This window comes from Dipodomys spectabilis, unplaced genomic scaffold, assembly GCF_019054845.1.
Source record: "Dipodomys spectabilis isolate Male_0828 unplaced genomic scaffold, ASM1905484v1 ptg000108l, whole genome shotgun sequence".
Taxonomy (NCBI): Eukaryota; Metazoa; Chordata; class Mammalia; order Rodentia; family Heteromyidae; genus Dipodomys; species Dipodomys spectabilis.
Window position 1 is genome coordinate 10,753,886 of NW_024870785.1, and position 24,917 is coordinate 10,778,802.

At 39.8% G+C, this 24,917-nt stretch overlaps 1 protein-coding gene and 1 non-coding gene across 3 annotated transcripts in view; one reads left to right on the forward strand and one right to left on the reverse strand.

Moving 5' to 3' along the window:
• Positions 1-24,917, reverse strand: part of Dmxl2 (Dmx like 2) — a 109,275-nt gene that overhangs the window by 79,365 nt on the left and 4,993 nt on the right. For both annotated transcript variants that reach the window (XM_042687435.1, XM_042687434.1), the window contains exons 2-6: positions 11,824-11,949; positions 10,514-10,585; positions 8,521-8,599; positions 7,110-7,245; positions 6,121-6,187 (exon numbers count right to left, since the gene is read on the reverse strand). In XM_042687435.1, coding sequence (XP_042543369.1) covers positions 6,121-6,187; positions 7,110-7,245; positions 8,521-8,599; positions 10,514-10,585; positions 11,824-11,949 — 480 coding nt within the window. The remainder of the gene's footprint in view (positions 1-6,120; positions 6,188-7,109; positions 7,246-8,520; positions 8,600-10,513; positions 10,586-11,823; positions 11,950-24,917) is intronic.
• LOC122114746 lies at positions 12,118-12,241 on the forward strand. The gene has a single exon (XR_006148631.1). It is a non-coding gene; the product is annotated as a small nucleolar RNA SNORA11 (small nucleolar RNA).

Sequence of the window (24,917 nt, forward strand, 5' to 3'; positions counted from 1 at the left end):
ACCACATTTATAAAAACTGGGCCTGGGCTGGGAAGGTGGCTCAATGGTAGAGCGCTTGCCTTGCATGCATGAGACCCTGGGTTTGATTCCTCAGCACCACATAAGCAGAAAAAAAAAAAAAAGCTGGAAGTCGCGCTGTGGCTCAAGTGGTAGAGTGCTAGCCTTGAGCTGAAGAGCTGAGGGATAAGGGCCCAGGCCCAGAGTTCAGGCCCATGACCGTAATCCTCCCCCCCCCCCAAAAAAAAAAAAAAAACTTAAAAAGGAAAAATAAAAACTGGACTTTACCAGCAAAAGTGTTTAATTAACTGTAATTTTTAAGATCCTGACAGTAATTGGATCTGTGTACCCAATCACCTAAACTGAAATCCCGTCATGAGTAGCAGAGGCGGTAGAAAGGCCTTCTAGTGGGAGATCTACACAGTGACCATCTGTTTAATCAAATCAGACAAATCTGATTTATTAACAGAGCAGAACAGATGGGGGGACAAAAACTGCCTAACATTCCACCATTAGTTCTGTCCTTTTTATCAAAAGAATCTTAATTGCTTGTATAGCTTTCCAAAAACTCTAAAAAAATAAGCCTAAATCCAAGATACATTTTCTCAACTCTGAAAGGATTCTTACGAATGAAGCAGTTTTATCTTTCCATAAAAATTATGAAACACATCCTAGAACCTTCATCTCGATTCTCTATCAATCTAAAACTGCTTTTATAAAAGTAAGATTAGGGCTGGGAAAGTGGCTCAGTGGTAGAGCGCTTGCCTTGCATGCATGAGGCCCTGGGTTCGATTCCTCAGCACCACATAAGCAAAAAGAAAAAAAAGCCGGAAGTGGTGCTGTGGCTCAAGTGGTAGAGCACTTACCTTGAGCTGAAGAGCTGAGGGACAGCGCCAAGGCCCAGAGTTTAGGCCCCATGACCGGACCAAAAACAAAAATAAAAAACAATTAACCACCCCCAAACCAGAAGTGGCACAGTGGCTCAAGTGGTAGTGCGCTAGCCTTGAGTACAAAGAGGCTCAGGGATAGCACCCAGGCCCTGTGTTCAAGCCCTACAACCAACAAAAAATAAATAAAAATTTTAATATTAAGTCTTTTTTAAAAAAGTAGAAGTAACTAATTGTGTTAAATCATGCTGACAGGTTAAGTAAAAACCACAGGATTCAGAAACAGGAAGTCTCTGATAACAATGGGAGAAGCACTGCTGGATGGGCTCAACTGAGAATGAAGAAAAAGACATCAAAAACAACCCTTTTTGGGTTCCAGAAGGACCAGGCAATGTGACAGAAGCTAGCAGGAAAGATGGAGGGTATTCCAATTATGGTTGTTTATTTTACAACGGATGAAACTACAGCACATTATATCTGCTATCCTGTATGAGTCAACTTAGACAAACCAAACAAAATACCATACAATGATTGGCTAAAGAACAAAAATGTATTTCTTCACAGTTCTAGAGGGTAGAAAATCCAAGGTCAGAGTGTCAGTATTATGAAATTCTGAGGAAGACTTCTTTCTGGCTTGTGGATGGCCACCTTCTTTGCGCCTCCCTCACATGGCAACTATAGCAGTCTCCCATGAGCCTCCATAAAGGCCCTGTCTTCATGACCTCAACTACCTCCCATGGTCTCCATCTCCAAATATTATCACACTGGGGGTTACAGCTTCAATGAGCGAATATAGAGGATACACAATCAGTACAAAAGAACATGCTAGTGTGATAACCCAGTGGCAAAGCTGCAACTAGTCTAAAGGGAGAAACACAGCCTTGATATTCCTGGGTAAGCAAAAACAAACAGGATCTAATATACACTTCTAAGTGAAAGAAATGACCTTTGCGTTCATCCATGGTAAAACAAGGGAAGACAGAATGTATATAGACAAATTCAGGGAAGTGAACAGAGAGACTGTTGAAAGGAATTTATCAAAGTTCTTTGTAATTGCTTTTGTTTTCTCAGGCAAGCACTAATAGTAAACAAATGCTGAAGCAAGTAACTAGATCTTCACAGGGAAACCCACTGTGGCACAGAGCATATTTCAAATATATACCAGAATAACAATCAAAGAGCTGTACCAGGCACCAGTGGCTCATGCCAGGCACCAGTGGCTCACACCTGTAATCCTAGTGACCCAGGAGGCTGAAATCAGTTCACAGTCAGCCAGCTCAAGCAGAAAAATCCCCATGAGACTCTTATCTCCAATTAACCACTCAAAAACTAGAAGTGGAGCTGTGTGGCTCAAAGTATTACAGTGCTAGCCTTGAGCAAAAGAGCTCAGGGACAGCACCCAGGCCCTGAGTTCAAGCCCAGCAACATAACAAAAACAACAACAACAACAAAAATTCAAGAGCCCATGAAAGGTTAAAAGTCAGTACAGCTAAAGAGCCTTCCTATATTGAAGTTTAAAATCAGCATATTGAAGAAAGGAAAAAGCCAGGCACCAGTGGCTCTCACCTGTTATCCTAGCTACTCAGGAGGCTGAGATCTGAGGATCACGGTTCAAAGCCAACCCAGGCAGGAAAGTCCATGAGATTCTTATCTCCAATAAACCACTAGAAAACCAGAAGTGGTGCTGTGGCTCAAGCAGTACAACGATCACCTTGAACTGAAGAGCTCAGAGACAGCACCCAGGCCCAGAGTTCAAGACCCACGATTGACAAGAAAAAAAAAAGTTGTCACCCTGACTAACTCTAGTATCATCCCAACTGCACCAACATAATTAAAGTAGGTTCTAATCTATTTTTCTGGATGACCTTTGAATCAAATAATGAACTACAAAAAATAACTTAGAAACTAATGTGTAAGCCAGGTACCAGTGGCTCATGCCCATAATTTTAACTGTACTTCAGGAGGCTAAAATGTGAGTATGTGGCTAGAAACCAGCCTGGGCAAAAAAAGCCAGAAGTAGAGGTTTGACTCAATTGGTAGAGTACTAGCCTTGAACAGGGACAGCTCAAGGGCAGGGCATAGGTCCCTAGTTCAAGCTGCATGACAGGAAAAAAAAAGAAAAGTAGCCTAACAGCAATGGAGGAAAAAGAGGTTGTTCAATATATTGTAGATATTCATTAAAGAAAAAAAAAAAACATAGGCTGGGAAGGTGGCTCAATGGTAGAGTGCTTGCTTTGCATGCATGAGGCCCTGGGTTTGAGTCCTCAGTACCACATAAGCAGAAAAAGCCAGAAGTGGCACTGTGGCTCAAGTGGTAGAACACTAGCCTTGAGCTGAAGAGCAGAGGGACAGCGCCCAGGTCCAGAGTTCAGGCTCCAAGACTGACCCAAAACAAACAAACAAAAAACCTTACTGGGCGCTAGTGGCTCAGGCCTGTAATCCTAGGACGCTGAGGTTAGAAGATGGTGGTTCAAAGGCAGCCCCACATAGATCTAGGGACATGTGATAAAGGAAACAAATTATCTAGATTCTAGACCAGGTTTCTTAGCTGAGGTCCTCTGATTCAAGGACCCTAAGGCTAGAATTCTCTGTCTACATCAGGTATACTGGATCAGACCTTACCATTCAGGGCATACCACTTACAACTTGAAAACATCTACCTCATTTGTTTGCAGTTTCCTAGGAGCTGACTTAGTGATGAGAACCAATGCTCTGTCCTCAGTAGCTCTCAGACAGTTACTAATGTGTGTGAGAAACATATGTGAGAAACATGATGTGTGGGAAGAATACTGAGGACCAACAGTACTAAAAAATTTTGACTGCTGAACACATTAAAGGGCAAAGTGTTATATGAGGTATGCATACTTATGATCATTCCCCATTTATTAATTACAGATACTTGAACCCTTATCTCAAGGGCTACCTACAGGGAAACCAAGAAAACTAAGACCCCAGATGTACTATGAACTTGTTAGAAGATGAATCGTTTGTTTACTTAACTGCTTAATGAAGGAAATGATTCAACAAACAAACCAAAGTAGTATTAGGAGTATATTAGAATTTGTCATAGAAGTCACAAATGTTTTCATATCACATAACAGTTGCTGCATATCTCAAAACATTTTTATGTTCATCTTTACTTGGAAATACCTATTGGAAATACTAAACTGCACATGACTGTAACCTCCTATCTAAATGTTGTACAGTTTTCCTGTCTATGAGTTCATGCAACCGTTGAGCAACTACCTCTGTACCCACTAATTAGCCGATTACAAAACAGTACAATTCAGTGTTTTTACAACTAGAGGTGAATGCAAAATGCCATGGGTGGATTCTAGTGTTCCTAGAAAACCATTTTACACTGTAAAGTACGAAAAATAAATTTTAATTCTATATACAATACTTGCCCATATTTCAAATGTGATTTTTTTGTTACCAAATGGTTTTTTAAAACATGTACAATGTGTCAGACACCAATGGTTCACATCTGTAATCCAAGCTACTAAAGAGGTTGAGATCTGAGGATCAAGGTTCAAAGCTAGTCCAGGCAGTAAAGTCCATGACTCCTATTTCCAATTAATCACTAAAAAGCTGACAGTATAGCTGTAGCTCAAGTGATAGAGGACTATCCTGAAGCAAAAAAAATATTCAAGGATAGCACCCAAGCCCTGAGTTCAAACCTGAGGACCAGCACAAAAAAGACACAATGTCTTGCCAGACACCAGTGGCTCCCACCTATAATCCTAGCTACTAGGAGGCTAAAATCTGAGGATCAAGGTTCAAAGCCCTGTAAAGCTTAACTAAGGTTAACCCAAAGTCTTAAGTCAAAGTCCTTAAGACTCTTTATCTCCAATTAACCAGAAAAATGTTAGAACTAGACAGGACAAACATCTGACAGGATGAGGGGGTGAGGGGGCGGGGAACCAAGCTACCTATTTATAGTTCTTTGTCAAAGTTAACCCATCTTTGTCTTGTACATGTAGTAAAGTCAATATGGTATAGTTCTTTAAAAAGAAGAAGAAGAAAAAAAAAAAAGACTAGCAAGCCTGAGTTGATATAATGAGTTAAACCCCCATACAATAAAGAAAAAAAAAATTAAATGTGGGAACTGGAAGCATAGCTCAAATAATAAAGCACATAGTAAGAAGCCCTGATTTCAGTCCCCAGTACTAGTATACACATACACACACACCCCAGAATGTCTATTATTCCACATTTTTAGTACCTTTACAGCCTTGACAATTATTTAATAATTTAATAATTTATTTCTTGTAGTTATGTACACTATGTAGGCCTGGGCGCTGTCTCTCAGCAATTCAGCTCAAGGCTAGCAATCTACCACTTGAGCCACAGCGCCACTTCCAGCTTTTTCTGCTTATGTGGTGCTGAGGAATCGAACCCAGGACCTCATGCATGCAAGGCAAGCACTCTACTACTGAGCCACCTTCCCAGCCCCCTAACTATGGTTTTAAAAATATTATAGTATGAAGATGGTCATACACTTGCTTCACTAGGTTTCCAAAGCAATTCATAGCACATAAATAAAACTTCAAAACATACAATTTAAAGATAGGAAGAATAAGGCAGAGAAACATCCTTCCATGGTGAATCATTAGTACAACTCTACTTTTTAAATAGAACTAAATATGCTATTTGTAAATATCAAATTAGTTTTTTAATAAATTAACTAGCAAGAGCTGGGAAGGTAGCTCAGTGGTAGAGTGCTTGCCTTGCATGCATGAGGCCCTGGGTTCAATTCCTTAGCACCACATAAGCAGAAAAAGCCAGAAGTGGCACTGTGGATCAAGTGGTAGAGTGCTAGCCTTGAGCTGAAGAGCTGAGGGACAGCACCCAGGCCCAGAGTTCAGGCCCCATGACTGCCAAAAATCAATCAATCAATCAGCTAGGATAAAGTAGTAATCCTACTACTACTAATCATACTAGAAAGTATTATTATCATTAGTGCTAGTAATATCAATATCCACTACAAGTGCCTTCTATCTGAGGAGAACATACCAGATCTTTGTAAATTACTTTTTGTTTTTGGCAGAGCTGGGAATCAAACCCAGCATCATCACAAGCCAGGAAGCATTCTACCACTGAGTCATATCCCCAGCCTCATAAACACTTTTATTATTCCTCAAGCAAGCTTTGCAGAAGAGGAAAAAGTAAATGAAGATGAACAAAGGAATATTTCTGGTTTGTTTTTCCCTTTAAACTTTATTTGGTCCTTTACCTTTCCAGCAGTAGCAAAATATTCACCATCAGGAGACCATTCCATCAGATGTACCGACACTGAAGTTCTAAAAGCAATAAGATTTTTTAAAAAGCATTTTTAAAATTGGCATGGTGTATATGTAATTAATGACCAAGATTTTGAAAACATTCAAGTCACAATGATCAGAGCAAAGATGCTTCTGCCTCCTACAAATATAAACAAAGTATTTCACCTTAATCAAAACTAACTAAAAACTAATTAATCAAATTAATCAAAACTAATCCAATATTCATTTTACAAAAATAAGAATGTCTGTAGTATATAGACAATGGTCTCTCCAGCTACCTCAAATACCCTAAGTATAACATGTTAAAAATAGCTCAAGCCAGGCACCCAAATTGGTTCATGCCTATAATCCTAGCAACTCAGGAGGCTAAAAGCTGAGGTTTGAGGTTTGAAGCCAGCCTGGGCAGAAAAGTCCATGAGACTCTTATCTCCGGCTAAGGCTAACCACCAAAAAGCCAGAAGTGGAGCTAAAATGCTCAAGGACAGCACTCGAGCTCTGAGTTCAAGCTCCAAGACCAGCACAAAAACAAAAACAAACAAACAAAGCAAAAAAAAACAAAAAACAAAAAAAAACCAGCCCATTGTTGTTCCTGGCTACCTAATCCCCTTCACATAATCTATATTAATGCTGGGAATTCAGGATCCTTCCACTTGAAACCTAACACTTCTTCCCCTCCTCATTATCTCATTCTTGAAGTAATTCCTATGCTCACCTTTTTAGCTCAAATCCTGGAGCTATCACTAAGAAAATGTCCTTTTTGTGAACAATTATCTATAGCACAGATTGAAGAATAACAGCATAATGGGTTGGGGCCAGAAAAGACTACTTTCTAGGCTTCTAAATCCAATGGTACTGTCAAAAAATTAAGATCTTTATAAAAGGAAACATAATTTAGGAAGCACTGTTAAACTAATGAACATAACAAGAGATGAATACTAACTTGCACTGCCAGATGCACTTCCAGTCATTTAAAACAGGAGGAATTTTGTTATCACTTTCTTCCTCCTCTTCCAGAATATCACCTCCTGGAGGAGCCCACAACTGAATAGAATCAGTTGCTGTCAACAATCTGTTATCTGAAAATTCAAGAATATTCTGATAAATAAGCAAAGATAAATGGGAAAGAAATGCTTTTGTTCAGGTCTGGGAACTATTATATGAAAAACACACATTACTGTCTATGAAAAACATGTGGTGTTATCTAATTAAAATTAGCTCCTATAAGAAAAAGAGAATCCATAAGACAATTAAGAATAATTCTTGAGAAAGACTTGTGAAAACTCTTACAAGGCAAAAAACAAAAGCTTACAAGGCAAAGAGTGGTTGCCCTTTGTATTAATCAAACCTTTTTTAAAAAACAAAAAGCTCTGCCTACACAGGATGTTAAGATCTAAGAATAGTGGTTTGGAGCCAGTCTGGACAGACAAATCTGTGAGACTCTTATTTCCAAATAACCAACAAGAAACTGGAAGTGGAGGTATGGCTCAAGTGGTAGAGCTAAAAAAGCTGAGCAAGAACTTGAGGCCCTGAGTTCAAGTTTCAATACCATAAATGAATGAATGAAAAAATAAATAAAATAAAAGCCAGTGTGGTGATATCCATTAGTCATCCCAGCACGTGGGAGACAGAGGCAAGAAAATGGCAAACTTTGAGGCTAGGCTGGGCTATACAGAGAGACCCTGATGAGAAAAAAAAAAAAGAAAGAAGGGGATAGATAACCTAGAAAAGGAAAAGAAGGAGAGAAGAAGGGAGGGAAAGTAGAATAGCAAATCCTCCAAACTCTGGCATTTTCAGGATATGCTAAAGACATAACTAAAAAATTCAAAAAAAATTTTTTTCTACATGGAATATATTATAATCCTCAGTAACTGTGAATGTAAAAGAAAATAAAGTTACAACTTCAGAGGTTCCTAATCTTTAGAAATTAAAGCTTTTTTTTTTTTCCCCCCAGTCCTGGGGCTTGTACTCAGGGCCTGGCACTGTCCCTGAGCTTCTTTTGCTCAAGGCTAGCACTCTACCACTTGAGCCACAGTAACACTTCTGGCTTTTTCTGTTTATGTGGTACTGAGGAATTGAACCCAGAGCTTCATGCATGCTAGGCAAGCACTCTACCACTAAGCTACATTCCCAGCCCTAAAGATAGTATTTCTTTTAAAACACCGAAGAGACAAAAGAGTAAACTAATCCCTATACCAAGCAATGTGTATAAAGACAAAAAAAGGTATAGTCACTCATCAACAAAAGCAAGCATAGCATTCATCACTTTTTTATTTAAAAAAAAAATCACATGGTAATCGTATATTTAAAACAGGGTTTCATTTATATAATTTTTAAGTATAACTGCTACATACCTTGAGGGTCCCAAGCTAAGTTGTAAGTCACAGAACTCAAAAAAAACTGCCCAGTTTTAAGCCACTGACACTTGAGTTGCTAAAACAGAAGAAAAAAATATGCTTTTAAAGCATCCAAAATCTTGACCATTTTATTTAACTGAAGACCATATGATCTAAATATGTTTCACAATTACTTTCAAAAACTGTTAAAGTAACTTACAATGGTGGCATTCTACCAGACTTAGCTGCTTGCCACACCCAAAGTACTTTCTCTCTGCCTTCCCTCTCTGTTTCCCTTCTTTCCTTCCCTCTCTACTAACTCCCCGGCTTCACAAAGATCTAGCTCAATCATCATCTCTGCTAAGAAACCTTCTCCGATCTCCTGCCAACACCCAAGCTTCTCTCCATTATGCCATTACAAGTGCATCACACAGGATTTTGTCTATATGTCTGAGATTCCTATTAAATTGCAGCTCTTTAAGGACAAGAACAATGTCATAAAAATCTTTGTATCTTCAGCATTTGCAATACTAGCTAGCTACACAGATGCTCAAAAATGTTTTATTAAAGCCAAGTATACATTAGAAAGAAATGCAAATTATCAGGGAGGGAAGGGATTGTAGGGGAAAAGCAAAAGAGGAGGTAACAATATTCAATAGGAAATGTACTCATTACCTTACTCATGTAACTGCAACCCCTCTGTACAGTAACTTTACAATAAAAAATATATACAAAGAAATAAAGTAGTTCAACATCTTCTCTGCTTAATGTAAAAAAAAAAAAAAAAAGAAATGTAAATTATCCTAATCCTAAAGGCTCATGATCCAAAAGAACACTGGATATACCTCCTAAGCAATCCTATATGATTTAAGCCCATGAATTCAAAGTCAGACTAGGCAAATAAGTGATACCTGTCTCAAAAAAATAAATAAGCCTAGCACCAGTGTAATTCTAGCTATTCAGGAAGCTGAGATTAGGTTCAAAGCTAGCCCACTCAGAAAAGTCTGAGAGACTTCATCTCCAATTAATCAGCAAATATTCAAGTGGCAGAGCATAAGCAAGCTAAGTGAAAGAATAAGACCTTGAGTTCAAAAGTTAATGTAGTAATTTTTAAGAGTTGATATTCCTAACCATATCAAATTTTCTGAATATTACCTAAGATTAAAATACAATATCCAATATAAATAAGAATGGTTCTCAATGTGGTGTGCTAGACCACTTATTGGTAAATGAATTTGCTAATAAGCCTTAACTCCATGAAGTTCATGTTTAGGAACTCAATGTCTCAGATACTAATCTAACTACATGGGAAGTATCAGCAAACAAAAGAAACAAAACGCATTGGAGCTTACATTCTAAATAGTAAACAATAAATAAGCAAATAAAATAAATTTTCTGGAAGAAAGTTTAAGACACAAAGAGAAGGAGTTACAAAAAACCTAAAAAAAATCTAGCCCTAAAGTGACACAGAAAAAAATTCCTTAAATTGGAGAGTGTCTGAGGGGCAGTGGAAATTCTAGAATGTCTTATGTGAGTCACATAGGACAGTAACATAATGTGTTGCTGTAAGTGCGGTGCTAAAGGATGGAGGATGGAGTATTTTAAAACTTTTTAAGCATTGAATCTGAGTTTTTAAGAAGGTTTTAAGAAAAGTGTCATCTTCTTCTCTACTGATAATAAAAGTGGGGAGAGGGATTAGAGCCAGATATTAAATATCAGGCACAGACTAGTAACCACAAAAACTAGTTCTGACTACATTACCTGCCACTTTAATGACCACAGGAAATAGTAGATAGTAATACTGTAGAAACTTGGGTTTATAAAAGGTCTTTACTAATTTTACAGATATTCTACCCCACTGTTAGCACCAGATCCTACGGCACTTTTTATTGTTATTACTAGGCTCTATAGAATTAACAAGTCAAATGAAAATATGTCAATACTAAAAATACTGAAACAAAAAAAAAATTAATCATATTCTAAAAGTGTTCTAAAATCAGTTAATACTTACACTATTTCTCTTATGAGAATTTATGCCCAGGGGCTCAAAAATACAAACAGCATTACCATATGAAGCTGCAACCTAAAAAATAGTAATAATCAACATAGCATTGGTATTCAGAAAAGGATAAAGTAACTCTTCTCACAACAATGTAAAACTTAATTTTAATCATCTCAATATAACTTCATAGTTATTTTTTCAATAAATTTGAAAGTATAATAGATTTAATAATTTCTTCTCTGTATGAGAAAATTCAGCAGGCTTTATTTTAGAAATACAGTGTTTACTTCTTCAAAGAAATCATCATGCCCAGTCACGGTGGCTCACAACTATAACCGTAGCTACTCAGGAGGCTAAGATCAGAGGATCACAGTTCAAAGCAAGCCTGAGGATCACAGTTCAAAGCTAGCCTAGGAAAGAAAATCTATGAAACTCTTATCTCCAATTAGCCACCAAAAAAATCTCAAAGTAGAACAATACTCAAGTGGTAGAGGGCTAACCTTGAGCAAAAAAGCACAGGGACAGTGTGCAGGCCCTGAAGTTAGGCCTCCAGGACAGGCACCAAAAAGAAAAACAAAAAAAACAAACAAATAAACAAAGAAAGAGAGAAAGGGAGAAAGAGAAAGAAATCCTCCTATAGGAATTTATAGGTAGAGCCACAACTCTTGGGCTTTTTCTGCTGGAGACTACAGATTATACACACTGTATACAGCTTCATCTCAGATATTTTGAAAATCTTTATTGCAAGAAATTTGTTCACTGTGATTATCACTGGTATGGCCAGCTTGAGGCTAGTTTGAGCAATATAGTGAGATTTCATTTCAAAAAACTAACAAAATCTTCCAACAGAGTATATATCTACAGACCCATTAGCTATCATGTTGTCAGGGAAATGGCACTTCACAATTTATATAACCACTCACAACTTGACGACTCTCATCAAAGAGCAAGATACAATAATTTAAAGAAAACAGTGGACACTTTTTTTGTTGTTTTGTTTTGTTTTTGTCAGTTGTAGGGCTTGAACTCTGGGCCTGGGCGCTATCCCTCAGCTCTTCAGGTCAAGGTGAGCACTCTACCACTTGAGCTACAGCACCACTTCCGGTTTTCTGGTGGTTTATTGGAGATAGGAGTCTCACGGTCTTTCCTGCCCGAGTGGGCTTTGAGCCAAGATCCTCAGATCTCAGCCTCCTGAGTAGCTAGGATTACAGGCGTGAGCCACCAGCGCCCAGCTCATGGACACGTTTTTTAAAAGGACAAGGATATCCTGAGATGATTAAGTATTAAAATGACATTCAGTAAGAAACTAAATTTCTTACCCGTCCTTGTTGATGAGAACACTCCACACAGCTGACCTGGATGTTCCCATGCTTAGCACCAGGAATGATCTGCACACATTCAAAGTCACTTGCCAAAATAACAATATCACAGCCTGAACCATATGCCTACAAAGAAAACAATGGCATGTAAGACATCTATCTTTGGATTTTGGTATCAGTGTAAGAGGTATACTTTGACACGTTTTTTACATATTTCCAAATAAGAACTTTAAAATTCACATGAAAATAATGATAGCATTCCATGCAATAACTTCCAACAAAAAAAATCATATCAGGATGTGATATGAGTTTGGGCCTGAAAAATATCTACTCTTTATAACACATCTAGCAAGAACTGGAGTCACTATGAAGAAGGTATAACATGAATGGCCTTTTTATAAGCAAGTGTCCTACATGTGAGAAAGACACGGACAGGGAAGAGCAAAAGAAGGGAAGAAGAGAAGGGGGAGGAAAAGAAAATTCCTGGTAAATACTCAGCCTTCTTCTCTAAAGGCTGTCCACTCCTAGCAATTGCTACTGTAGACAAACACACTCTTACTACTTAATCACCGGAAAGACTTTTTACTCTTCCTTTTATGCCCTTAACTACCGAATATTTTTCAAAGCATATTACCACACTCCTTTGCTCTACAATAGTTCTCAAACCTGGCTGCATGAAAATTACTTAGATAACTTTTAAAAATACATAGACTCCCCTATGGCCCAGCAATACCACTCTGGGCATTTACCCAAATGATCACAAACAAGGCCATACTAAAATGACCAGCACAACTATGTTTACCACAGCATTATTTACCATAACTAAGATATGGAATCAACCCAGATGCCCCTCAGTAATCAGGAAAATGTGATACATATACATATACATACATACACACCCATACACATACACACACACATATACATACACACTCACACACATACATACACATACACACAATGGAATTCTATGCTTCCATCAAAAAGAATGACACTGCCCCATTTGTAAGAAAATGGAAAGACTTGGAAAAAATATTAAGTAAGTCAGACCCAAAGAAACATAGGTCCCATGGTTTCCCTTAATTGCAATAATTAGTATACATCTAGGATAATCTTAGCAGATAAGAAGAATAGCTCAATAGCTATGTACATATGACCATATAAGATGGCGCTAAGCGAAATGAATTCAAAGACATGGACACAAGAGGTTTTTCTTTGTTGTTGTTTTTAATGTACTATGTGATTTCTTGTTCCTTTTGTATGTTCTTCCCCCTATGGTATATCCCCTATTGTTACTGTATTTGATTTTGGTACCCTGGTATTGTATATACGTTTATTTAATTAGGGAAGGGAAGGGAACAACAGAATAGTAAAACAAAGGACAAGGGGAGAATCAATGCAACAGTGATCTACACAAGACAATACGTTGGCAATGGTCTGTACAACTTGGGATGAGGGGGAGGGAAAGTAGGAGAAAATTGAGGGAAGGGGTAACTAATTTGGCAAGAAAGGTACTCATTACCTTACTTATATAACATAACCCCTCTGGATCATCTTGAAATTAAAATATATATATATATGTATGTATACACACACACACACACACACACACACACACACACACACACACACACACACACACACACACACACACACACACACACACACACACACACACACACACACACACACACACACACACACAGATTGCTATTCTCACCCCAGACTTACTATACCAGACTCTTTTTTTCTTTTTTCTTTTGGTTGGTCATGGGGCTTGAACCTCTGGTCTTGGGCGCTGTCCCTGCACTCTTCAGCTCAAGGTGAGCGCTCTACCACTTGAGCCACAGCACCACTTCCAGTTTTCTAGTGGTTTATTGGAGATAAGAGTCTCACAGACTTTCCTGCCCAGGCTGGCTTTGAACTATGATCCTCAGATCTCAGCCTCCTGATTCTTTATGGATAAAAGTTGGCAATATCTATCAAAATTTTTAGCACAACATACCCTTTGATCAAACAATTCTCTATTTTTCCCTGTAAGTAGTTATAAAAGTTTTATAAAAATATATAAGGATATCATTGTCATATTATTTATAACAATATAAACTGGAAACAATCATACTGTCCATCAGATCAGTAGAGTTAAATTACTCAATCCATACACTGGAATACTATACAGCTACTAAAAGTTTAATTTAAGATGGTCTCAAATCCCTAATGGAACTATTAATTCTGTAAAATTCAGCAAATGATACCGCTCTCCTGTGGTATCACACCTAGATAGTACCTACTATTTCATATAATATCTACACACACTGTTAAAATGAAACCACTAGTCTACACTAATGGTTAGAAAAGGCACAAAGGGCCAGGCACCCGTGGCTCACACCTGTAATCCTAGCTCAAGGGGCTGAGATCTGAAGGTAGTGGTTCAAAGCCAGCCCAGGCAGGAAAGTCCATGAGACTCATCTCCAATAAACCACCAGAAAACTGGAAGAGGCGCACGCTGTAGCTCAAGTGGTAGAGCTGAAGAGCACAAAAAAAAAAAGAAAGAAAGAAAAGGCACAGAGGAAGAATATTCTTCATTTTCAAAAGATATTGGTCTGATGTAGAAAACACCCAAGTATGGAAGAATGGGGACTTGTCTCATTAGATATGTATTCTGAAACTGAAAATCCATGAGATCTGAATGTCTTTATACAATGTAATGATGCTAGCAAATGAACCATCAAGGCTAGGACTTTTCTTTATCCTTGTAAACCACTGTAATCCCACTATTAGCACTTAAGCTTCCCATAGTACATGTGGAGTTGAAAGAGGAGACATGACCTTGTTGTTAATAATCTGGCCAAGCTCCCTCACAAGCTGACTGTGACAATATCATGGATATAGAAGACCTGCCAGAGAAAATCAACCAACGCCTTCCCTGATAACTTACCATTTACTGAATATATCTTCTATGAGCTGGCAAGCAGTCTCCTAAGGTCTTTGTGAACATAATTATTAGGTACACAGGCTCTCTTTTTAAGTAATTTGTCTGGGTTCATAAAGTAAGGACTATTGTTTCATAATAAAGCTCTCGTCAGGCACAGTGACTCAACCCTGTAATCCAAGCTACTTGAAACTTGAAGATCATAGAGGATCATAGTTCAAGACCAGCCCAGGATGAAACTTCATCTGAACTAATGGCTGGGTGCAGTGGCATGCATATTTTAATCCAGCTTTGGGGAAGGCACAAGTAGGAAGACTGCAGCTCAGGCCAGCTCTGGTATAAGTACCTATCTTGAAATAACCAACATAAACAAGGGCTGAGGAAATAACTCAAGTGGTAGAACACCTGGCTTAGCCAATAGGAGGCCTGAATTCGTATCCCCAGTGCTGGAAGAAAAAAAAGCTCCTATACTTCCCACTGCATTACCATACCTCTACTCCATTGGTGCCATGAAATTTCTGTAATCCCAACAAATTTTCCACATCATCTAGTTCAGATGCCTAACATCAATAAACGTAGCATACAATAAACACCAGCAGTTGAGATAGTTTATTAAAACTCTATTATGACTGAAAAGATTTTCATTCTATTTTTTTGGTGGTGGTAGGTTTCGTTTATCTGAGACAAGGTCTCACTATGTAGCTCAGGCATGTTCCTGTTGTTTTATTGTTCTTATGGAAAAGAAACAAGTATCTTTTCATGTATTCATTAGCCTTTAAATTTCTTTCTCTGTAAACCGACAATTGGTGTTATTGGACCACTTGTCCATTGTCAACTAATGCCTGTCACCACCACCCACAAAACAAATCTTTCTCAGTATAGTTAAAAGAGCAGAAAAGACAGAATCTGAAAATAAGCTCTTCTTTCCGCATGACTGAGAATACAGTTACACCAACAGCTTAAAGTCCACTCAAGAATGCTGAATGAGCAAAGTAAACAAATCAGAAACTAAATAGTATCACAGAAAAAACTAGCCCATGTAAAGACCAGTGAAGCAATGCAACTATATGGTAAGCAAAGGGACAGCCCTTTTAAATTAAATCTCGCCTCAGGAAAATCTCCTCTCCTTGGGAAAGACCAAATTAACATAAGTGTATGGACACTTACAAGTTTCCATACAACAAAGCAAAGCTGCTAGTGGTATGTTGAATAAAAACTTAAAGCTTTAATACAAACATGTATGAATACAAATGTATTATCATGCTGGGTTACACTGGTCATGCCTGTAAGCCTAGCTGCTCAGGAAGCTGACATGAAGACTGAGATCTGGAGCAAGCCTGGACAGACAAATCTCATTCAGCAAAAAGCCAAACTAGAGTTGTGGCTCAAGTAATAGTGTGTCAGCCATGAGCAAAAAAGCCAAATAAGAGTTCAAAATCCTGACTTCAAGCCCCAGGACTGGCATGCAGACACACGCACACACACAAAATCTCTTTTCAAGAAAAAGGACAGAAAGAAATTAGGAAAATATTGTGTTTGTAACTAAGCAGTAAAAAAAAAAAAAAAAGTTTCTTTTGTTTTTGTTGGTTGTGGGGCTTGAACTCTGTGCCTGGGCGCTGTTCCTCAACTCTTCAGCTCAAAGCTAGCACTCTACCACCTGAGTCACAGCACCACTTCCAGTTTTCTGAGTAGTTTATTGGAGATAAGAGTCTTAAGGACTTTCCTGCCCCGGCTGGCTTTGAACTGCGATCCTCAGGTCTCAGCCTCCTGAGTAGAAAAAATAGTTTTTGCTTTGCTTCCTAACAACCTCAGAAAAGCAACTGATCTTCAAACAAAAAAATCCCAAGTTAGGGATTTAGTGATAGAACATGGGCAAGGCTCTGGGTTCAAATCCAAACACTAAACACATACATAAATAAAAAATAAAATATATGGAGATAGAGATACAGGAAGTAGGGGCTGGGAAGGTGGCTCAGTGGTAGAGCGCTTGCCTTGCATGCATGAGGCCCTGGGTTCGAATCCTCAGCACCACATAAGCAGAAAAAGCTGGAAGTGGCACTGTAGCTCAAGTGGTAGAGCACTAGCCTTGAGCTGAAGAGCTGAGGGACAGTGCCCAGGCCGAGTTCAAGCCCAACAACCGACAAAAAAAGAAAAAAAAAAAGAGAGAGAGATACAGGAAGTAGAGAGCACTGTTTAATTAAAATTTAGAAAAACAATGTTCGATATTAGTCAAAAGCTAATTTTGATAATTTACTAACAGAATAGATGGAGTTATAACAAATTTCTAAACACTATATTAAAGAAAAAAGTCCAGGGGCTGGGAACGTAGCTCAGTGGTAGAATGCTTGCCTTGCAAGCATGAGGCCCTGGGTTCGATTCCTCAGCACCACATAAACAGAAAAAGCCGGAAGTGGCGCTGTGGCTCCAGTGGCAGAGCGCTAGCCTTGCGCTTAAGAGCTGAGGGACAGCGCCCAGACCCAGAGTTCAGGCCCCACGGCTGGCAAAAAAAAAAAAAGAAAGAAAGAAAAAAGTCCAAACTAAGCCTACTTCCACACTCCTGAACAAAGAAAAACATTGGTTTACTGATGTTAGCAACATCTGGAAGAAGAGGCCCGGAAAGGCGAATCGGCAATAATTAATTCATCTGTTCTAATTAGCCATGACAAAAACAGCTCTGTCTCCCATTTGCCTATACTCTCATTAGAAGGTAGATCTAACAGGAAAACAAAAGCCATCTCTTATAAGTAACTATTTTGTGTGTCGATGCTAAAAAGAAACCATTCAAAGCTTAATTAGGAAATCACAATAACATGAGTAGAAGCATCAGCCCCAGGAGCTGGCCAGCATGTATGAAAGGATGAAATCACCTTCTGGCGTTAAATTTATTGTCTAAAGCTTGAGGTATATAATATTTGCCTCACCAAAAAAAAAAAAAAAAAAAAAAGAAAAAGAAGAAGCAAAGTCTAGCTTTTTAGAATGAATACTTCTCAATAGAGGGAAATGCAAAGTAGAAAGTATGCAAGAAAGGGAAATTGAGAAGATAGATATGATTAAGGACTAGTATATACATTATGAAAATGTCACAATGAAACACATCAATATTTATAATTAATATGCACTAATAATTACAAATTTTAAATGAATGACAACACATTTAGATAAGAGAACATTTAGGCTGGGAAGATGGCTCAGTGGTAGAGTGCTTGCCTTGCATGCATAAGGCCCTGGGTTCCATTCTTCAGAAGCACTGGCCTTGAGCTAAAGAGCTGAGGGACAGCGCCCAGGCCTAGAGTTCAAGCCCCATGACGAGGAGAGAGAGAGGGAGAGAGGAGAGAGAGAGGGAGAGAGGAGAGGGAGAGAGAGGGAGAAAGGGGAGAGAGGAGAGAGAGGGAGAGGGAGAGAGGAGAGAGAGGAGAGAGAGAACATTTAAAATGACAAAGGATATTCGACAAACCTTTTGTTTTGCGGGGTGTTGGTGGCTCACACCTGTAATCCTACTATTCATGAGACTCTTACCTCCAATTAGCGAGCACAACACTGGAAGTTGCACTGTGTCTCTTGTGGTAGAGCACTCACCTTGAGCTGAAGAGCTCAGGGACAGCGCCCAGGCCCAGAGTTCAAGCCCCACGACTGACAACAAAATAAAATAAAAATAAAGTGTTTTGTTGTTGTTGTTGTTTTGTCCGTTGTGGGGCTTGAACTCGGCCTGGGCGCTGTACCTCAGCTCTTCAGCTCAAGGCTAGCACTCTATCACTTGAGCCACAGTGCCACTTCCAGTTTTCTGGGTGGTTTATTGGAGATGAGAGTCTCACGGACTTTTCCTGCCCAGGCTGGTTTTGAACCATGATCCTCAGATCTCAGCCTCCCTGAGCACCTAGGATAACAGGCGTACCACCAGCGCCCAACAAAATAAAGTGTTTTGTTCCCAAAAATAATTTAATTTTTTTAGGTCCAAGACCAGGACTCAAAACTCAGTACCTGCCACTTTTGCTACCCAATTGAACCATGCCGCCAACCTGTTTCTTGATTTGTTCAGTGTGTTTTGTTTTGAGACAGGGTCGCCTATGTAGCCCAAGTTCAAGTCTTAATCATCCTTCATATGCCTCCTGAGTGGCATATGAAGTGAACTAAGACCTGGTGTATATTTTGCCTTTCCTTCAAGGAGCTTCTATTCTTTTCTTTTTTTTTTTTTTGTCAGTCGTGGGGCTTGAACTCTGGGCCTGGGCGCTGTCCCTCAGCTCTTCAGCTCAAGGCCAGCACTCTACCACTTGAGCTACAGTGCCACTTCCGGTTTTCTGGTGGTTTATTGGAGATAGGAGTCTCACGGTCTCTCCTGCCCGGGCTGGCTTTGAACCACGATCCTCAGATCTCAGCCTCCTGAGTAGCTAGGATTACAGGCGTGAGCCACCAGCGCCCGGCTTCTATTCTTTTCTTGACCAGAACCAATACTGATTCAAAGATTGGAGATATTCTGAACAGTCCACTAGAAAAAGTTTGTATCTGGCCATGGTATCAGGGTAGAGAGCATAGTAAAGTGATCCTCAAATCTAAGCCAATTTGAGTAGCTGGGATTACATGCATTAGCCACCAGTACCCAAACAAACTGCATTATTAATGTATGCTAGTTAATTTTTTTAATGCTGTTCATTTCTTTGCTACAGACAAGGTCAGGAAAAAAAGAACAGAAGCAGGGGTATCAATATCAACCCTATAGATACTAAAAAATAATAATGCAATGCTACAAACAACTCACTATACATAAATCTATGTCACTAACCACAAAAAGGCCCAAGATCAACTATATGACCATAACAGTGTTTTCACATTTCATCATGTTTCTAAAACCTTCTAAAAAGGAAACTCCAGACCCCAATGGTTTCAATGGCAAATTCTACTAACATCACTTGTCAATGTTCACAGCCACACTATTGACAGTAGACAAGATATGGAAACAGCCCAGATGCCCTAGAACAGATGAGTGGATCAAGAAGATGTGAAATAGATATAGATATGGATATTTATCAGAATTTTACTTTCAGGGAATGGATGGGCTTAGAAAATATTATGTTAAGCAAAGTAAACCAGGCTCACAGAGACAAACAGCACATTTTTCTCTCATATGTGGAAGTTAGATCTAATATACAAATATACACAATAACATAGATATGCAAATACACACAAATTGACTTCAGGATAGTATACTTAGGGAAGGAGTCTAACAGTGTAACTCCGCTGAACAACTTGTTCGGCAAAATGATCATTAGGAAATTGAAACATGTTCAGCTGGGGAGAAAGGGCAACAAGAGTGCACATGGAGGAAGAAAGAGTAAGCAAATATAGTCATTATATTCAATGTATGCTATGTAAAAACTGAACAATGTAGCCGGGCGCTGGTGGCTCACGCCTGTCATCCTAGCTACTCAGGAGGCTGAGATCTGAGGATCGCAGTTCAAAGCCAGCCAGGGCAGGAGACTGTGAGACTCCTATCTCCAATAAACCACCAGAAAACCGGAAGTGGCGCTGTAGCTCAAGTGGTAGAGCGCTCGCCTTGAGCTGAAGAGCTGAGGGACAGCACCCAGGCCCAGAGTTCAAGCCCCACGACCGACAAAAAAATAAAAATAAAAATAAAAAAACTGAACAATGTAACCTGAAGGTAGAGATGGAATGGGGAAATAAGAGGGAGAATGAAGGGCAAGGTAACATTAATCAAGCTGTATTATACTCATAACCTGACTTCTAGAATTGAAATCCCTTTGTACAACTACTTAATATTTGTAAACATGTACATAAACAAGTGGGACTTATACTAATAACAGAAGGCCAATTCTATCTTCAGAAATCAGTTATCCAAGCCGGGCGCTGGTGGCTCACACCTGTAATCCTAGCTACTCAGGAGGCTGAGAACTGAGGATCGCGGTTCAAAGCCAGCCCAAGCAGGAGAGACCGTGAGACTCCTATCTCCAATAAACCACCAGAAAACCGGAAGTGGCGCTGTAGCTCAAGTGGTAGAGCGCTCGCCTTCAACTGAAGAGCTGAGGGACAGCGCCCAGGCCCAGAGTTCAAGCCCCACGACCAACCAAAAAAAAAAATCAGTTATCCATCCTTTTAATAATACAGGAAAAGCAAGTGACAATCATTAAGATCTCTTTAAAAAATTCAGCAGTCCTCTAGGTCTTAGCCTTCTGAGTAGCTAGGATAACAGACATGAGCCTGTGAGTTTTGTAAAGATTAATGAAGTGGATAAATATGTTGAGAAAAAGAAAACATAAAGAGAAAAGAGGGCTGGGAAAGTGGCTCAGTAGTAGAGCACTTGCCTTGCATGTCTGAGGCCCTGGGTTCAATTCCTCAACACCACATAAGAAAAAAGAAAAAAGCCAGAAATGGCGCCGTGGCTCAAGTGGTAGAGCGCCAGCCTTGAGAGGAAGAGCTGAGGGACAGCCCCCAGGCCCAGAGTTCAGGCCCCACGCCCGGACCCAAAAAAAAAAAAAAAAAGAGAAAAAAGGCAGTATACGATAGATGCTATAGACTTTAAAAAGGCAGACAAGGAATGCTATAAGCAACTTCATACTAATAAATTGGAAAACCTAAAAGAAAGGAAAATAAATTCATAAAAAAGCAATCCAAACCCGGCACCAGTGGCTCATGCCTATAATCCTAGCTACTCAGGAGGCTGAGATTGAAGATCGCAGTTCAAAGCCAGCCTAAGCAAGGAAAGTCCATGAGACTTTTTTGTTGGCAGTGGTGATGGTGGCGGTGGTGGTGGTGGTCGTTCGTCATCGGGCTTGAACTCTGGGCCTGAGCACTGTCCCTCAGCTCTCAGCTGAAGGCTAGAGCTCTACCAGTTGAATCACAGCACCACTTCCAGTTTTCTGGTGGCTTATTGGAGATAAAGAGTTTCAAGGCCTTTCCTGCCCAGAAGACTCTTTATCTTCAATAAATCACCAGAAAACTGGAAGTGGTGCTGTGGCTCAAGTGGTAGAGTGGTCGCCTTGAGCTGAAGAGCTCAGGGACAGCGCCCAGGCCCACAGTTTAAGCGTCACATCTGGCCAAAAAAAAAAAAAAAGCAATCCAGCCAGGCACAGGTGGCTCTCACCTGTAAATCTGTCTACTCAGGAGGATGAGCTCTAAGGATAGCCAGCCCAGACAGATAAGTCCCTGAGATTTTTTTTTTTTTTTTTTGGTCCGGTTGTGGGACCTGAACTCTGGGCCCGGGCGCTGTCCCTCAGCTCTTCAGCTCAAGGCTAGTGCTCTACCATTTGAGCCACATCACCAGTTCCAGCTTTTTTCTTTTTTTTGCTTATGTGGTGCTGAGGAATTGACCCAGGGCCTCACGCATGCAAAGCAAACACTCTACCATTGAGCCACCTTCCCAGCCAGTTCCTGAGATTCTTATCTCTAATCACAGCAAAAGCTGGAAGTGGCACTGTGGTTCAAGTGGTAATACACTAATATTGAGCAAAAAGGAGTTCAGGGACAGTGCTTAGGTCCAAAGTTCAAGCCCTAGAACTGGTGCACACACACACACACAAATTATACACAAGCACAAACACAGTGACAGTAATCCCCAAATTAGGTTTATATTTTAACTAGATCTATGAAGAGAATAAATAAAAATAGACTAAAGGAGAAAAGGCAGGGAGATCATTTAAGATCCTACCGCCAACAAAATGAGGTAGTTCAAGTCTGTAATCCTAGATATTTGAGAGGAGGAGACCTGAGGATCAAAGTTTGAGGCCAGCTCAAGCAAAAAGCTCATAAGGCTTCTTATGACAGTGGTACCTATTATCCCAACTACAGAGAAAGCACAATGGCTGGGCTCAGTTATGCACGCCTGTCTTCCCCCACACACAAGTAAGAGGATAGACGCCTAGACTGACCTAAGCCTCAATCAAGACTTCTCAAAAATGACCAAAGGCTGGGCACCAGTGGCTCACTGTAATCCTAGCTACTCAGGAGGCTGAGATCTGAGGATCACTGTTCAAAGTCAGCCAGGGCAGGAAAGTCCATGAGACTCTTTATCTCCAATAATCCACCAGAAAACCAGAAGTGGTGCTGTAGCTCAAGTGGTAGAGCGCTTGCCTTGAGCTGAAGAGCTGAGGAACAGGGCACAGGCCCAGAGTTCAAGCCCCATGACCAACAACAAAAAAAAAGACCAAAGGAAAAGGGAGCTAGAGGTGTGGCTTTCAAGTGGTATGGCACCTACCTAGTGAGAGTGAGGCCTTTAGTCTGTAATACCACTAAAAAATTTTACCATTGCCAAACCTCTCCTGGGGGGGGAGGGGAGAGGGGGTGTAAAATCACCTCTACTTTAGATCAACATTCATCCACATAAAAGGAGTGATATAAGATGCTACTGGGAGCTGGGCACCGGTGGCTCACACCTGTAATCCTAGATACTCAGAAGGATGAGATCTGAGGATTGTGGTTCAAAGCCAGTCCAGGCAAGAAAGTCCATGAGACTCTTATCTCCAATAAACCACCAGAAAACCAAAGTGGCACTGTGGCTCAAGTGGTATAGAGCACTAGCCTTGAGCTGAAGAGCTCAGAGACAACCCCAAAGGACCAATAAGAAAGAAAAGAAAAAAGACAAAAAAGATGCTACTGGATTACATATCTCTTGAATACCTCCTGCTCTTAAATGTACAGAGTCAAGGTCAGAGATGATGTGGAAAACTGCTAGCATATCACAAAGCCAAAGCTACACCCAGGAAAATTTCAAGAACATTAATCTTGAACCACATGGTATCTGTGAATGGAGAGTAAGATAATAATGTTGGGCTGGGAATGTGGCTTAGCAGTACTTTCCTAGCAGGCATGAAGCCATGTTTGATTCCTCAGTACCACATAAACAGAAAAAAACAGAAGTGGTGCTGTGGCTCAAATGCTAGAGCACTAGCCTTGATCCCAGAGAGGCTCAAGGACAGTGCCCAGGCCCTGAGTTCAAGCTACAGGACCACAAAAAAAAAAAAGATGATGTGTGTGTGTGTGTGGTTTTTTGTTCTTTTGTTTGGGGGGTTTTGTTTTTTGTTTGATGAGCTGAGGACTAAACTCAGGACCTTGCACTTGCCAGGCAAGTGCTCTTCCTCTTCCTCTGAGCTAAATCCCCAACTTGTGCCTGTCTCTGCCCACTTGCAAAATGGACTTATGATCTCAGATTTCCTGGGTTTCTCCTGAAGTCACTGGAAGAAAACATCACTGATGACTTAGTATAATTAAATGGTACTACTCCCAAGAGGAATCAATAGTGAAAGGAAATGAAGAAAACTTACTTAAATTAACAGAGCCATCTGTTTTATCCCCTTCTAATTCCCCCACCAAAATGCCTATGTCCAATGTTAAGAGAAGTCTGGCTCTATCCAGCCAACTCCTTTATACCTACTGACTCCTGTACCACTAACAATGTAAAAGAAAAACATGATTTTTGTTCTTTAGAACCGGGGAAAAAGAAGAAAACCTTCAGTACTACCATGGAATGAAACAGTTTGAGAATACGCAGTACAGGCAACGGCTGTCATTTATATACATCAAATCCCAGCGTTTCAGGAGCTATCTCTATGAGAAGGAAAGATAGCGTTATATCATCCTTATAAACTGTATCTGCCATCAGCTCACATGTCATTTTATAGCATAGAGTTCCAGATCAAAAATGTGAGAAGATTCTACAAACGCCAAAAAAATGAAATCCTACAATTTCTATTAATTTTTTAAAAACCTGGTGGGGCTGGGAAGGTGGCTCAATGGTAGAGCGCTTGCCTTGCATGCATGAGGCCCTGGGTTCGATTCCTCAGCACCACATAAGCAAAAAGAAAAAAAAAGCCGGAAGTGGCGCTGTGGCTCGAGTGGTAGAGCACTAGCCTTGAACTGAAGAGCTGAGGGACAGCACCCAGGCCCAGAGTTCAGGCCCCACGACCAGACCCAAAAAAAAAAACAAAAACCTGGCAAGATAGAAACACCGATATTCTGTTACTATTCCCTTTTAAATAATGCTTTGCTTTTAATCACAGAAATTTAAGTGGTCAAGCATGACTTATTTTTCCACTACACATTGTGGTTATTAACCAACATCCTGTGCTCTTTTTGATGACTGAATGCTTAGACTCTGATTTGTTCTAAAAGTTAAGATAAACTAATTATGATTTCTTTTTTTTTTTTTTTTGGGGTC